The 12,528-nt window shown below is 44.7% G+C and overlaps 1 protein-coding gene across 1 annotated transcript in view; it reads left to right on the plus strand.

The window, feature by feature from the left end:
- Window positions 1-12,528, plus strand: part of LOC135221689 (stalled ribosome sensor GCN1-like) — a 339,764-nt gene that overhangs the window by 324,366 nt on the left and 2,870 nt on the right. Inside the window, exon 42 of the mRNA XM_064259421.1 lies at window positions 11,895-12,148. Within this exon, the coding sequence (XP_064115491.1) occupies window positions 11,895-12,148 (254 nt within the window). The remainder of the gene's footprint in view (window positions 1-11,894; window positions 12,149-12,528) is intronic.

A 12,528-nucleotide genomic window follows, 5' to 3' on the forward strand; every position in this document is an offset into this window, starting at 1 on the left:
GGAACAGTGCGGTAATAAAATACTTTCAGGACGCTTCTTCACAGAAAGGGTTTACTCATCGTTGGGACTCTCTACAAACTTGACCTTACTTTGTTGTTTCCATTCCCGCTGTCTCTCGTGCGTCCTCTTCCTCTCTTATCCTTCGTCTCTTCCTTCTTTTCTTATCTCTGTTCCTTCTCTCTCTCTCTTTTCACTTCCTCAGAGTCCTGTATATATATGTCAATCTTGGTGCAGGGCTGAAAGGGCGGAGCTAACCAGCAAACATCTCTGTCCCTTAGAAGGAACTTTTCAGAAGGCTCTTGATGAAATGTTACATCATATTCAAAGCGCTGCATTTCTAGCGATGGCCACGTGCTGGAGTCCCACAAAATAACAATCATGAGGACAGACACCCCAAACACATGCGGGAATGCCTCCTTGCTGCAGACCTACTCGAAATAGATACATTTTCATTTCCTTTAATACGTATATGTTTCTTTGCTATAAAGCTATTACCATGACAATTAATGCTTGTGTGGTTGGTAGGCAATATAATTTTACTCCTTTGAAGATGAAAACTATTTAAAGGATTTTGACGTAAGGAAAAATCTATTTCTGGGCGATTGGCTCGTGTCGCCAGCGAAATATCCTTTAATCTATTATTTCTAGGGTAAATGTACTAACACATACAAGAGAATAAATAAAAAAAAGAAAAAGTCAGTATGACTGACTCGCTCACCCTCTAGGAGGGTGTCGGTATGAACACTAGGCGAGTGAGACCACTACCACGAGCCAAATGCCAATAGAAATCTCCCACTACAAAACCCTCCAAGAGGGGAGCCGTCCCACAGAGGGAGCAGCTCGTACTACTACTACACCATCCCACGCTTGCGACTGCTGCGCCTCTAGTGGCCATCCTGAAGTTAGCAGACAATCTTGAGCGAAGGGATGGGTAGGGGGGTATTTCGCTGGCGACACACGAGCCAATCGCCCAGAAATAGATTTTTCCTTACGTCAAAATCCTTTTTCTGGGCTCAGCTCGTGTCGCTTGCGCGAAATCGTACCAGAGAAACAGCACAAGATTGTAAACAAAGTAAAATAAAATATAATAAAACAAAATAGGTCTCAAATGAAAGATACAAAATAAAAGAATGAATATAATTGCTAAAAAGATACAAGTACACAGTAAAGCAAAATCAGAATTATGCTTAAATTACCCTTAAATCTAATTATGTTAATAATATAAGGTAATTTACATATATACAAATAGGTACAATGATTACCTATCACAATAAATCTGTGTAACAACATGTATCAAAAATAGAAATAGCAATTAGTATAAATTTACATAAATATTTGATCAATGATAAAATAAAATATCTTAGGAATGTATATGACTTAATATACAAAACCCGTAACCATTGCATTATGATGTATCCCCTAGCATAAAAATAAGGGATAACATCTATGAGATCAGTATGGTAATCAGATGTGAGTGTCCCTAACCAGACAAAAGGGGCACTTATACAATCATAAAGCAGCTAAGACACAAGGTAAATGTTAATGAACAAGGCAGGAAATAGACGAACTGTTGGGTGAGGCAGGTAGGAAGGAGGACTGAATCTTCTACTATAATCTAGCTAGAGTCATGGGGGAAACTATGTTACCCGCTGCTACTGCTGGGAATTTCAGAGCTTCCAAGGACTTAAGGAAGTGACGTTTGACACTGTCGGCGATTTCCATCCGGTATACTTCTTTAAATCAGCAAAATTCATATGTTGGAAGTAATTAATTGAGGTGGCTACTGCCCTGACATCATGTGCTTTTGGAAAGGAGTCAGGATTGGCTTGTTTGATAAAGTACAGGATTTGTTGCCTGATGCCTTTAGTGGATAAAGTACCACCTTTTTCCCTCCTAAAGAGGGGCCCCGATGAGGAAGAGGAGGTCCTGGATAGAAAGGCTCGTAAGGTTGAAACCGGACAAAGGGAAACATCTTGTGGAAGGGGTAGTACCTTCCAAGGTTCCCACCTCATCAAAGGATCTTCATTCTTTGCTAAAAAGCTACGTTCCGGAGAAAGTAGCACTTCCCCCGTGGGAAGGAATTGAATATGATCCGGATCTCTGGATAAAGCCGACAGTTCTGAAATTCTTGCTCCTGAAGCTAGGCTTAATAAAAACAGAGTTTTTCTTAGGAGCATCATAAACGAGCATGTGTCATTATCGGTTTCGGAAGCCAGTTTTAGAACATCGTTTAAGAACCATGAAACTGACGTAGGCCTGACAGAGGGCCTAAGTCTAGCACATGCTTTAGGAATAGACGAGAAATAGGTATCTGTCAAGTCTATGTTAAATCCAAATTGAAATATCTTTTTCAATGCTGACTTGTTTGTCGTAATCGTGCTAGCTGCTAAACCCTTTTCAAATAAAGATCTGAAAAAGGATATAGCAGAATTAACTGTCATGATTCTGATATCAGACTCTCTCAGGAAGATTGCTAACTTTTTGACGGCAGCATCATACTGCCTCAAAGTTGAATCCCTTTTATCGGATTCCAGGAAAAGAATATTCTGAGGGTCAATATTCGCATCTCTTTTTGCCGCAAACTTCATGAAATCCATAAAGTTAGGGTTTTGAGCATCCCTGAGGAAGCGAACACAGTCTTCGTTTGTACTGACTGGGAGAGCTTGGGACTGGGGATCCGAAGGGGACGAAGACCCAGTTCCAGGATCAGGGGGTACCAATTGCTCTTCGGCCAGTCTGGGGCTACTAGAGCCACTTGACCCCTGAATGTCCTGAGTTTGTCTAAGACCTTCATAAGGAGATTCACTGGAGGGAAGACGTAAATCTTCTCCCAGTTGTTCCAGTCCAGAGCCAGGGCGTCCGTGGCGTAAGCCAGAGGGTCCAGGTTGGGGGCTACATAACACGGTAGTTTGTGGTTCGCTTGTGATGCGAAGAGATCCACCTGTAGCCCTGGGACTCTTTTGAAGGATCCATTGGAACGAACTCTCGTCTAGAGACCATTCCGACTCTAGGGGTACTGATCGGGATAGGGCGTCTGCTATGACGTTTCTTACTCCAGCTATGTGGGTGGAGGAAAGATGCCAACTGAATTTGTCTGCCAGGGAGAAGATGGCTATCATGACGTGATTTAGATGACGTGACTTGGAGCCTCCTCTGTTTATGCAATGTACTACCACTGCGCTGTCCAAGACTAGCTTTATGTGGGAGTAACCTTGTGGGCGTAATCTTTTCAGAGTCAAGAAGACTGCCATTGCCTCCAGTACGTTTATATGGAACTGACGGAACTGGGGTGACCAAATTCCTTGCACCTTTTTGACCTGGGAGTACCCTCCCCAGCCGCTTAAGGACGCGTCTGTGTGGATGGTAATCCCTGGTGGAGGGAACTGAAGAGGGACTGACACTGACAGATTCTTGACTTTTGCCCACGGCCGAAGCCGGTTCTTTAGAATCAGAGGAACTGAGGATAGCTTGTCCCTGGACCTGACATTTGCTCGAGAGCGCCAGATCCTGGTTAGATCTTTCAGTTTGGCTTTCATTAAGATGTTCGTTACTGAAGCAAACTGGAGAGAGCCGAGGATTCTTTCCTGAGCTCTCCTCGATGCTAGTTTGTGACTTAGAAATTGCTTGACTGACTTCGCTATTTCTTTCCTTTTGGTGGATGGAATCGACAGAGTGTGTGAGGATAGATTCCATTGAATGCCTAGCCACTGAAAGTTTGACTCTGGGGTGAGTCTGGACTTGGATCTGTTTATCTTGAATCCTAGATATTTCTAGGGAATTGGATCACTTTCAGTGTGGCCTTGTTGCATTCCTCGACTGATGGGGCCCAGATCAACCAATCGTCGAGATACGCTACTACCATAATCCCTTGAGCCCTGAGCTGTTGCACTACTACTTCCGCTAGCTTCGTGAACACCCTGGGTGCCACGTTGAGCCCGAACGGGACTACCTTGAAGGAGAACGTCTGGTCTCCTATCTTGAAACCCAGATACGGACGGAAGTGTCTTGCAATAGGGATATGATAGTAGGCGTCTGTAAGATCGATAGATGTGGTGACGGCCCCACGGGGAAGTAAGGTCCGCACCTGTGAGATCGTGAGCATCTTGAACTTGTCGCAGCGGATGGCTAAGTTTAAGCGGGACAAGTCTAAGATTAACCTTCTTTTGTTTGAGCCTTTCTTTGGAACGCTGAACAAGCGACCTTGAAATTTTAATCTCTTGACTTCGACTATAGCTCCTTTCTGAAGGAGGTCCTCTGCGTACTCTGTCAATTCCTTGGAAGGAAGTTGACGGAAAGGTCTGGCTGGAGGTGGGTTCGTCAACCAGCTCCAACCCAGCCCTTTTGACACTATGCTCTGAGCCCACTGGCTGAAGTTCCACCGGTGGCGAAAGTGAAACAGCCTCCCTCCTACCTGAAGTTCCTCATTGGTTCTGGTAACCCCCTCGACCTCCTCTGAAGTGCTTTCCCCTATTGAAGGGACCTCCCGATCCTCTCCCACGAAAGGACCGCTTACCTCTGCCTCCCTTGTTCGAGCGGTCATACTTCTGAGAAGCTTGACTCTCGAAGGCTGGATTGTAAGCTGGAGAGATGGCGTATGAGGTGGAGGGTTGAGGCTGAGGGGATATCACATAAATAGGCTGTGATTGGCCTTTAGACGTGGAGGGCTGAGCTGTCTGCACTAACGGCACTGTAGGAACTTGTTGAGGGAAGCGCGGCTGCTTCTTTTGGTAAGGTTGGAAACGTCTAGGCTTCCTTTGTCCCTTACCTTTTGGTGTCAAGTCTTGCCTTCTCCTAGCCATAAGACCCCAACGGTCCTTAAGGCTTTGGTTCAACCTCGTAGCCTCTGCTTGTACTTCCTTTACCATAGCCTCTGGGAAGAGATCTGCGCCCCAGATGTTAGAAGAAAGTAACCTATTCGGTTCATGCCGAATGGTTGCCTCAAGCAATACATGCTTCCTGCAATTTGTTCTAGCAGTGGCAAACTCGAACATGTCTGACTGCACCGTTTGAGTCAGGGCTTTGGTCATAAGCTTAAAAATTGGTTCTGAACCATAAGCCATGGTTGCTACCTCGGACATAGCCATCATGTTTGATTGACCTGGCTAGTCTTGTTTTCGAGTCAAACTCCGCTTGAATAAGACTATCCGGGGGGGGGGGAAGCCTGGGCAGCTTTTCACCAACTGCTCCATAGCACAGTCAGGTTTGAGTTTGCCAACTGTGAAAGTGTTAGGCAAGTCCTCCCATAATTCTCCAATTGACGGGAGCAACGGAGAAGTGGGGTCTGCTTCTTTCAGCTGAGGCATGGGTTCCCCTTTCTGAGCTGCTGAGATGGTCGACCTCGCTATCTTGGTAAGGAAAGGGAGCGGGGTACCTTCATCCATCGTGAAAATGGTAAAGGGACTTTTGAATGGTTGGATCTTGGTATTTGAACAGTCCATGTCATCTAGACATCTAAGCCATTCACGTTGGGCCTGGTCCCGAGAATAGAGGACTGTCTCCTTTGGTACCCTGTCATCTCTAACCATAGCCGAAGGCGTGAGCCTAGCGTAGCCTATGAAGGGAGGCTGTAGGCCTTCCGGGTAGAACTCGAAGTCCTCTATTCTTCGAGTTCCAAACTCCGGTATGGAGATGAGACCATCTTGGAAGGGAGCATATGACGCTACCCTCCAAGGATTGTTCATGGAGAAAGCGGGCAGCGAGTCATACGGGGGAAGCTGAGATCCACTAGTGTTAGAGGTTGAGGGAGAGGCAAGGGGGGCTTCTCTTAGGCCGGCTATAATGGTATCCTGAGAAGTTATCCTATCCGACAGGCGAGATATCATATGTTCCATACTCGTCTTAAGGGAGCCTACCAAGTCGCCCACCTGTTGCAACAGGCCAGCATTGGTGTCCAGAGCCGGAGCTGCTGAGGAGGTGGAGGGGAGACTCTGAATAGGCACCAAAGGTAGTGGAACTGGTGATACTGCCGGGGTACGGGATTTCTCCTTAGGCTTACTCTTTGAGGACTTGGAGCCGGAGCTAGACCCTTTAGACCTGTCTGAGCCGGGATTACGAGCCGGAGACTTACGCGAAGAAGAAGACGAGGACGTCTTCTTCGAGGACGATGACGTCTTAGTCAAGGTCATATGTTTAGACTTGATCTTAGGCCTAACCGAAGCCTCTGGAGGAGTATATAACTCATCACCGGTAAAGCCTGGGAAGGATGGTGAAGTTGCAGGGGTAGAAGAAACAGTCATTCCCAAGGGGGACCCTTGGGTACCTGCATTACTTACCTCGACCAACAGGTCGTCTATACCTACCATAGGTTCAACATTTATATCCAGGGTTGCGACATCCGTGGAGATATCCTGGTCTTGTTCAGTCAAGGAGGCCGCCACCGCTGTTGTTGGATAAAGGCAATAGAGGGGTCCGCCTCTACCGGATCGACGTATCCAGTCGCCTTGCCTCCGGGGAAGATTAACAAAGCTAAACGCTTCTCCAGAATGTAGGGCTGACCCTTGGCGGCGTTCTTGCCAAAACCTCCGACCCAGGCCCGCAGGGTAGCCAATGCCGTATCTCTTACTGCCGGAGCCTGTAAGAGAGGATATATTTTAGATTTAAGAAATACTTAAAAAACTAAACTTAGGATATAACTTAAACTAGATGCCTTAAGTTAAAGTAATGATGAAAACTTAAGAAGTAAAAGAGGCGGAGCGGCATGCGGAGATGGAATACTTACGCCTTCCAAAAGCTGGCTCACCAGATCGTAACATATGGTACACGTCTCATGGTACCAGACCTGGATGTCCCCGTGCGGAGTCGCGCATGGAGCATGGACGGCAAACTTCGTGTCCACAGGGGTCCTGAAGTGTAGCGGAACATCCGGATGCTCACAGTTGGTGGCCTGTAAGTGGGAAGACACATGAGTATCTTAAAGGGGGAACACTTACAGACTAAGGACAAAAGAACTCCGTTACGTGGCGGAGCTCGGAAAAAATTTGGGCATAACCCCTCCCTGCATGGCCTGAATAGGCTATAATCCCGGAGAGATCCGGTAAATACTAAGGGAGGGGTGGGGATGGTTTAAGAAACTTAAGATAAACTTAAAGATAACTTAAACCTACATGCAAGTAACCGGACTAGGTCCAGTGAAGCGGAGTGTAGTAACTCAGCAATACGGTACGGTTAGTAAAGACCTATTGTATGCTCCGGTCCAACTATGGTGGACTATACCCTTCCGCTGGATACCAGGACTCCGGTAGGGAGGAGCTCTAGTAAGGAGGGAAGGGCGAGATGACATACAGACTCGCGCTAACCCGGAGCGACAAGGAAGTAACGGAGGGGGGGAAGGCCAGAGCCCCCCACAACGTACCACCCGGCCGAGCCGAGAAGCGGAGAGGTCGGAACCAGTCAGGGACTGTCGGACTCCCAGGCCCCTCCGGTGGAGGGGAAGGGGGAGGCAGGCTCGGGCATGCTGGGCGAGCAAGGACAGACCGACCCACCCCCGCCCGACTCTATGGGAGAGCGGGAGAGGGGGAAGGGGACTGGCAGGCGCCTGGCTGACCCGTGATCACGTAGTGACCACGAGGCGGTAAACTAAGATACGGTAACCAAGCCTAGGCCAACCAACTGATCAGAGAGAAGCTATCGGGAAGCAACCAGAACTGAAAAGCGGTAGCATATAGGCCCATAGGGCGAAAACCAACTGATCAGAGAGAAGCTATGAGGAAGCGACCGAACTGATCAACGGTAGACAAGGCTCTATGAGCCAGGACCTAGGCTAAGCCAGACGCCAACTAACCTAACAATAACAAAACATAAAAATATAATATATAATGAAAATGAAAGAAAGAAGGTACAAAAAGCAGGAGAAAAAATCCAGGAGTGTGCGACTAGCCCGAAGGCAAGTCTACCACTCAAAGCTAGTCAGGGGCCGATACAAGGAACCTGAACTAGGGTCTGGATAGAAAAGCCTACATAAGGTGAAATACATACACGTATAACAACTTGAGTAGACGTAAAAAGGCGGATAATCAAAATAGAGCGTAAAATAATAAGGGATGTTCTAGGTATGGGAGACCAAGAACGAACCCAACATGCGGCAGGACCATGCTGCCATGCTTCCAGCCCCCGAGAACGTATCTATACCTAAAAAACGGCAAATACCGTCTCGGGGACGGAAAAGACTCGCTAACCGTAAATACTGAGTACTTAACTTAGCTGCTGCAATAGCTGCACGCTCCATTATCGAAAAATCCGAAGAAATGGCACAAAATACACAGAGAGAAAAATAGCACATGTGCTCGTGAGTGCTAACTGAAAAGGATGGCCACTAGAGGCGCAGCAGTCGCAAGCGTGGGATGGTGTAGTAGTAGTACGAGCTGCTCCCTCTGTGGGACGGCTCCCCTCTTGGAGGGTTTTGTAGTGGGAGATTTCTATTGGCATTTGGCTCGTGGTAGTGGTCTCACTCGCCTAGTGTTCATACCGACACCCTCCTAGAGGGTGAGCGAGTCAGTCATACTGACCTTTTTCTTTATTTTATTTATTCTCTGGTATGTGTTAGTACATTTACCCTAGAAATAATAGATTAAAGGATATTTCGCTGGCGACACGAGCTGAGCCCACCCGAAATAATATTTTTTATAGCATAGTCGCTGTCTTGTCCTCAAGTATTACCCTTCCATGGTTTATCCAGAGCTCCATGGTGACCAGACTAATGTCAAAGAATTCTCTTTTAGCTGGTATTGTGTTTTAATGATAAACATTGTAACACGTGATAGAGTATAAATGAACTCAGAGTAAGAGGGCACTTTCTCTCAACCAACAAATGCTGAACCCAGTTTACCTATGTTAAAACCCGCAAGAAGTGGCTATGCACATATGCACTGTCATATTGTTTACATACAACCAAAAACTGACCAAGAATAAATTCCTTTTCTAGTCGGTAAACAAACCACAGCTCCGAAAATTTTGTTCTTCACTTATTGATTTTATTACAGAGGACCATGGAACCATCTGAGTTGAAAGCTGAGTGCATAATTTTAAATTCTAGTCAAAAATGTTTTAGTTTAGACTGTGGAACAATGATTTTATTGTGCATGAAAAGCCGTAAACTGGCTTTTTCACCAGCACACATCAGTGCTTCTCTAAATTTATGATTGTTATGTGTAGAAGTGCAAATTGTTTGTTTAGAAGTGCAAATTGTTTAGAAGAATTTATCATTCTATTTAGAAGTTTTATTTGAAGAAATGTTCCACAATTATTATTATTAGTTAATAATACTATAGATAATCCTTCCACAATTATTATTATTAGTTAATAATACTATAGATAATCCTTTCATAAAACATTGTCTGCTATAGCCTACTATGCAGTAGCCTACAATCTACATCGATTCTGTAAGAATAAGTTAGCTAGACTGTAGTAGATATTGTCTGTAGCCTATAAACTAAGATTGTATATCCTTAAGGGCAAACAAAAATAACCCAGATTCGGTCATAACCTGAATTAAGGTGAGATATAAAGATATCATGTTAGGCTATGGGCATAGACAGTAGCCTAAGTTTACACTAAAGACCTTAGGATTAGATAAAAGGTTACAGAAATTTTTCCTTTTATGTAGCCTGCATAACCCTTAAAAGGAAATTAAATAATCTGGATTGTTTGGGCGGCTCCACCTTCGTTCTCTCCTGTGGAGAAGGAAGGAGTTCCAGTTCCAGTCTTGTCCTGTTCCTCTATCGGACGAAGTGAGACAGGACTTAGACTGGAACAGGAACCTCGTAATACTCCTCTTCCTGACATGCTTCTGTTCTTGGATGCATTGAACAAGGGATGGAGCACACAACTAGAGGAGTTGCTGGCTTCAGGTGTGTGGAACTGAGATGACAAGCACCTTCACATCAATATCCTGGAACTTGAGGTGGCCTTCCTGGCCCTCCAAGAATTTCAGGATCGAGTGATGGGACACTCGGTGTTGATGATGAGCAACAACACCACAGTAATGGCAAATGTCAACAAGCAGGGGGTCTTATGTCCCTTCTGCTGCATCAGTTGACAATGCAGGTGCATGAGTGGACAGTAGCTCACTTGATAGAGCTGTCAGCCGGATACATTCCAGGCAAAAGGAATTTAGTGGCAAACAAGCTCAACTGCCAGAATCAAGTGATAGGGACAGAGTGGTCCCTTCAGTCAGACATTGCAGAGGTTGTTCGAGGTGGGGGGCCTTCTGGCCATCGATCTGTTCACCACCCAGCACAGCTGGAAACATGAAGTCTTCTGCTCCATCATGCCAGACCCATGGGCCACTGGAGAGGATGCATTCCAACACCCATGGGACAACCTCAACATCTACGCTCTCTCTCTGTTTTGTCTGATTTGCAAGGTGATCAACAGGGTGTTGATCACCCTAAATCTAAGGATGATTCTGGTGGTATCCCAACCTTCTAGCCCTGCTGCCTGAGGCATCGAGAGAGATTCCTCCTTGGCACTATCTCCTGTGACCTCATGGCTGGAGACTATCCAGCATCTCTTGTGAGCAGCAGGCTTTCTTGCTGCACAGTAACAGATGGCTGGATACCTCAGACAGTCCTCAGTAAGGGTATAGTACCAGGGAAAATGGGCCATCGTCTGTGGTTGGTGTCGTAGACGGTGTCTCTCCAGTTGGAGCCACTGTTCAGTAGGTTGTGGACTTCATCTTCCTTCACTGAGAGAAGTCTCTCTGTTTCAGCTGTGAAAAGCTATAGGGCAGCCCTTGGCCTAGTCTTACACCTGAAAGGAGTAGACGTCTCTTCACTGGAAATTTCGCTAGTAATGAGAAGCTTTGAACGGTCTTTCCCCCTCTCTCTCTCTCTCTCTCTCTCTCTCTCTCTCTCTCTCTCTCTCTCTCTCTCTCTCTCTCTCTCTCTCTCTCTCTCTCCAGGGACCTCAGGCCCCCTGAGTGGGAAGTGACTCTCATGTTGAAGAGCCCGACTTGTGCATTGTACGAGCCTTTATGAGTGTGGTTGGACAGGGATCTGACCCTCAAAACTATTTTTGTGCTAGTCCTTGGCATCGGCAAAGAGAGTAAGCAAACTTCATGGACTTTCTTTTTAGGTTAAACACTTGTGGGGATAGGGATTGCTTATGCTTGACTTCGTCCTGGATTTCATAGCAAAAACTCAGAAAGTTTAAAGGCCGTTTCTAGCTTCGCTGAAAGTACTACCTTATGTAAAGAACCTTTAGGTTTGTATAGTTAGGAAAAATACAAATTACCTTGAAAAAATTTCATTTTTCACTACTATATGGTATGAATCAAACACAAATCAAATGCTTCAATTTGTGGGAATGGTTGTGGGAAATCCGCCATAGCTATGAAATTTGATATAATACTTCAAATTCATGTTGCCGTGTGCAATAGCTGGGTATTAGCAGTTTTTAGGGTTTCCAGTTTCCTAATTTTAAACATTAGTATTCAAAAAGTAAGATGTTATCATTAGTGACAAACATTTAAAAAAATTTTTTTTTATGATTTTAACTAAAAATTTATACGGAAATTACTTTAATAAATTTGTTGCCTGAGAACTTGAATTTTAAGTATGAATCCAGTAAAAATTAGATCAGATGATATTTGCATACAAGCCCTTATTCCAATCCCGTAAGATGTTTTCATGATTTCCTTTACAGCCATTTAGTCTTGTTTTTTTCCCCCCCTCCTCATCACAATCTGTATTTTATTTAATATACATTAAAGATGGAAGTGTTAATGTAGCATAGGGGATTCATTGCTCATTCATTTATTAGGTATTATTGATCTTGAACAGTAGTTGGTATTGAACAAAATGTAATTTATATTTTGTTCTAAATAATTGTTGACCTCTCAATAGGTAAATGTTGATTTCTTGATATAATGAATCTAATGTTATCCTTTTTACTTGTAGAGGATAATTCTAATGCTGACTGGACTGTCCGTCATGGGAGATCAGCTGCTCTCTTCTCAGCACTAAAGTCTGCTCCATCAAAGGTCTTAGATGTAGCAACAGTTGACCAGATATCTTCAACATTGTTGTCATACTTGTCATCAGACAGAGTTGCACTTGTAGAAAATGGTATGGGTGGTGTAGGATTTTTCATGTGCCATCAGCTTGCAAAAGGGGAGGGAGTGCCTCCTCCACTTGCTCAGCAGTTTGCCAAAGTAAGTACTGTGTACTGTATCACCTTGTTATCATTGGTTACCATTCTTGAAAATCACACTACTCATTCATTGGTGAATTTATATAATAAGCATAATTGGACATGATATTCAAGCCCGGAGTAGTTGCTTACATAATCATAAATGATATACAGTGGACATCTGAATTCACGGGGAATGGGTACCAGACACCCCCCCTCCCCGCGCTTAATAGCTAGAATCCGCAGATACTGAGAGCTACTATAAAAATGCTTAAAACTATTTTATTAGTTCAAGCTCAAGAAAAAACTACGTAAAATGCTCAAACCTGGTTTTTTAAATAGTTTTATCACAAAAAGTGATATAGTAATGTAATTGATATGAAAATTAATTAATTTGTGGAT

The sequence above is a fragment of the Macrobrachium nipponense genome, chromosome 3 (genome assembly GCF_015104395.2).
Source record: "Macrobrachium nipponense isolate FS-2020 chromosome 3, ASM1510439v2, whole genome shotgun sequence".
Lineage (NCBI taxonomy): Eukaryota > Metazoa > Arthropoda > Malacostraca > Decapoda > Palaemonidae > Macrobrachium > Macrobrachium nipponense.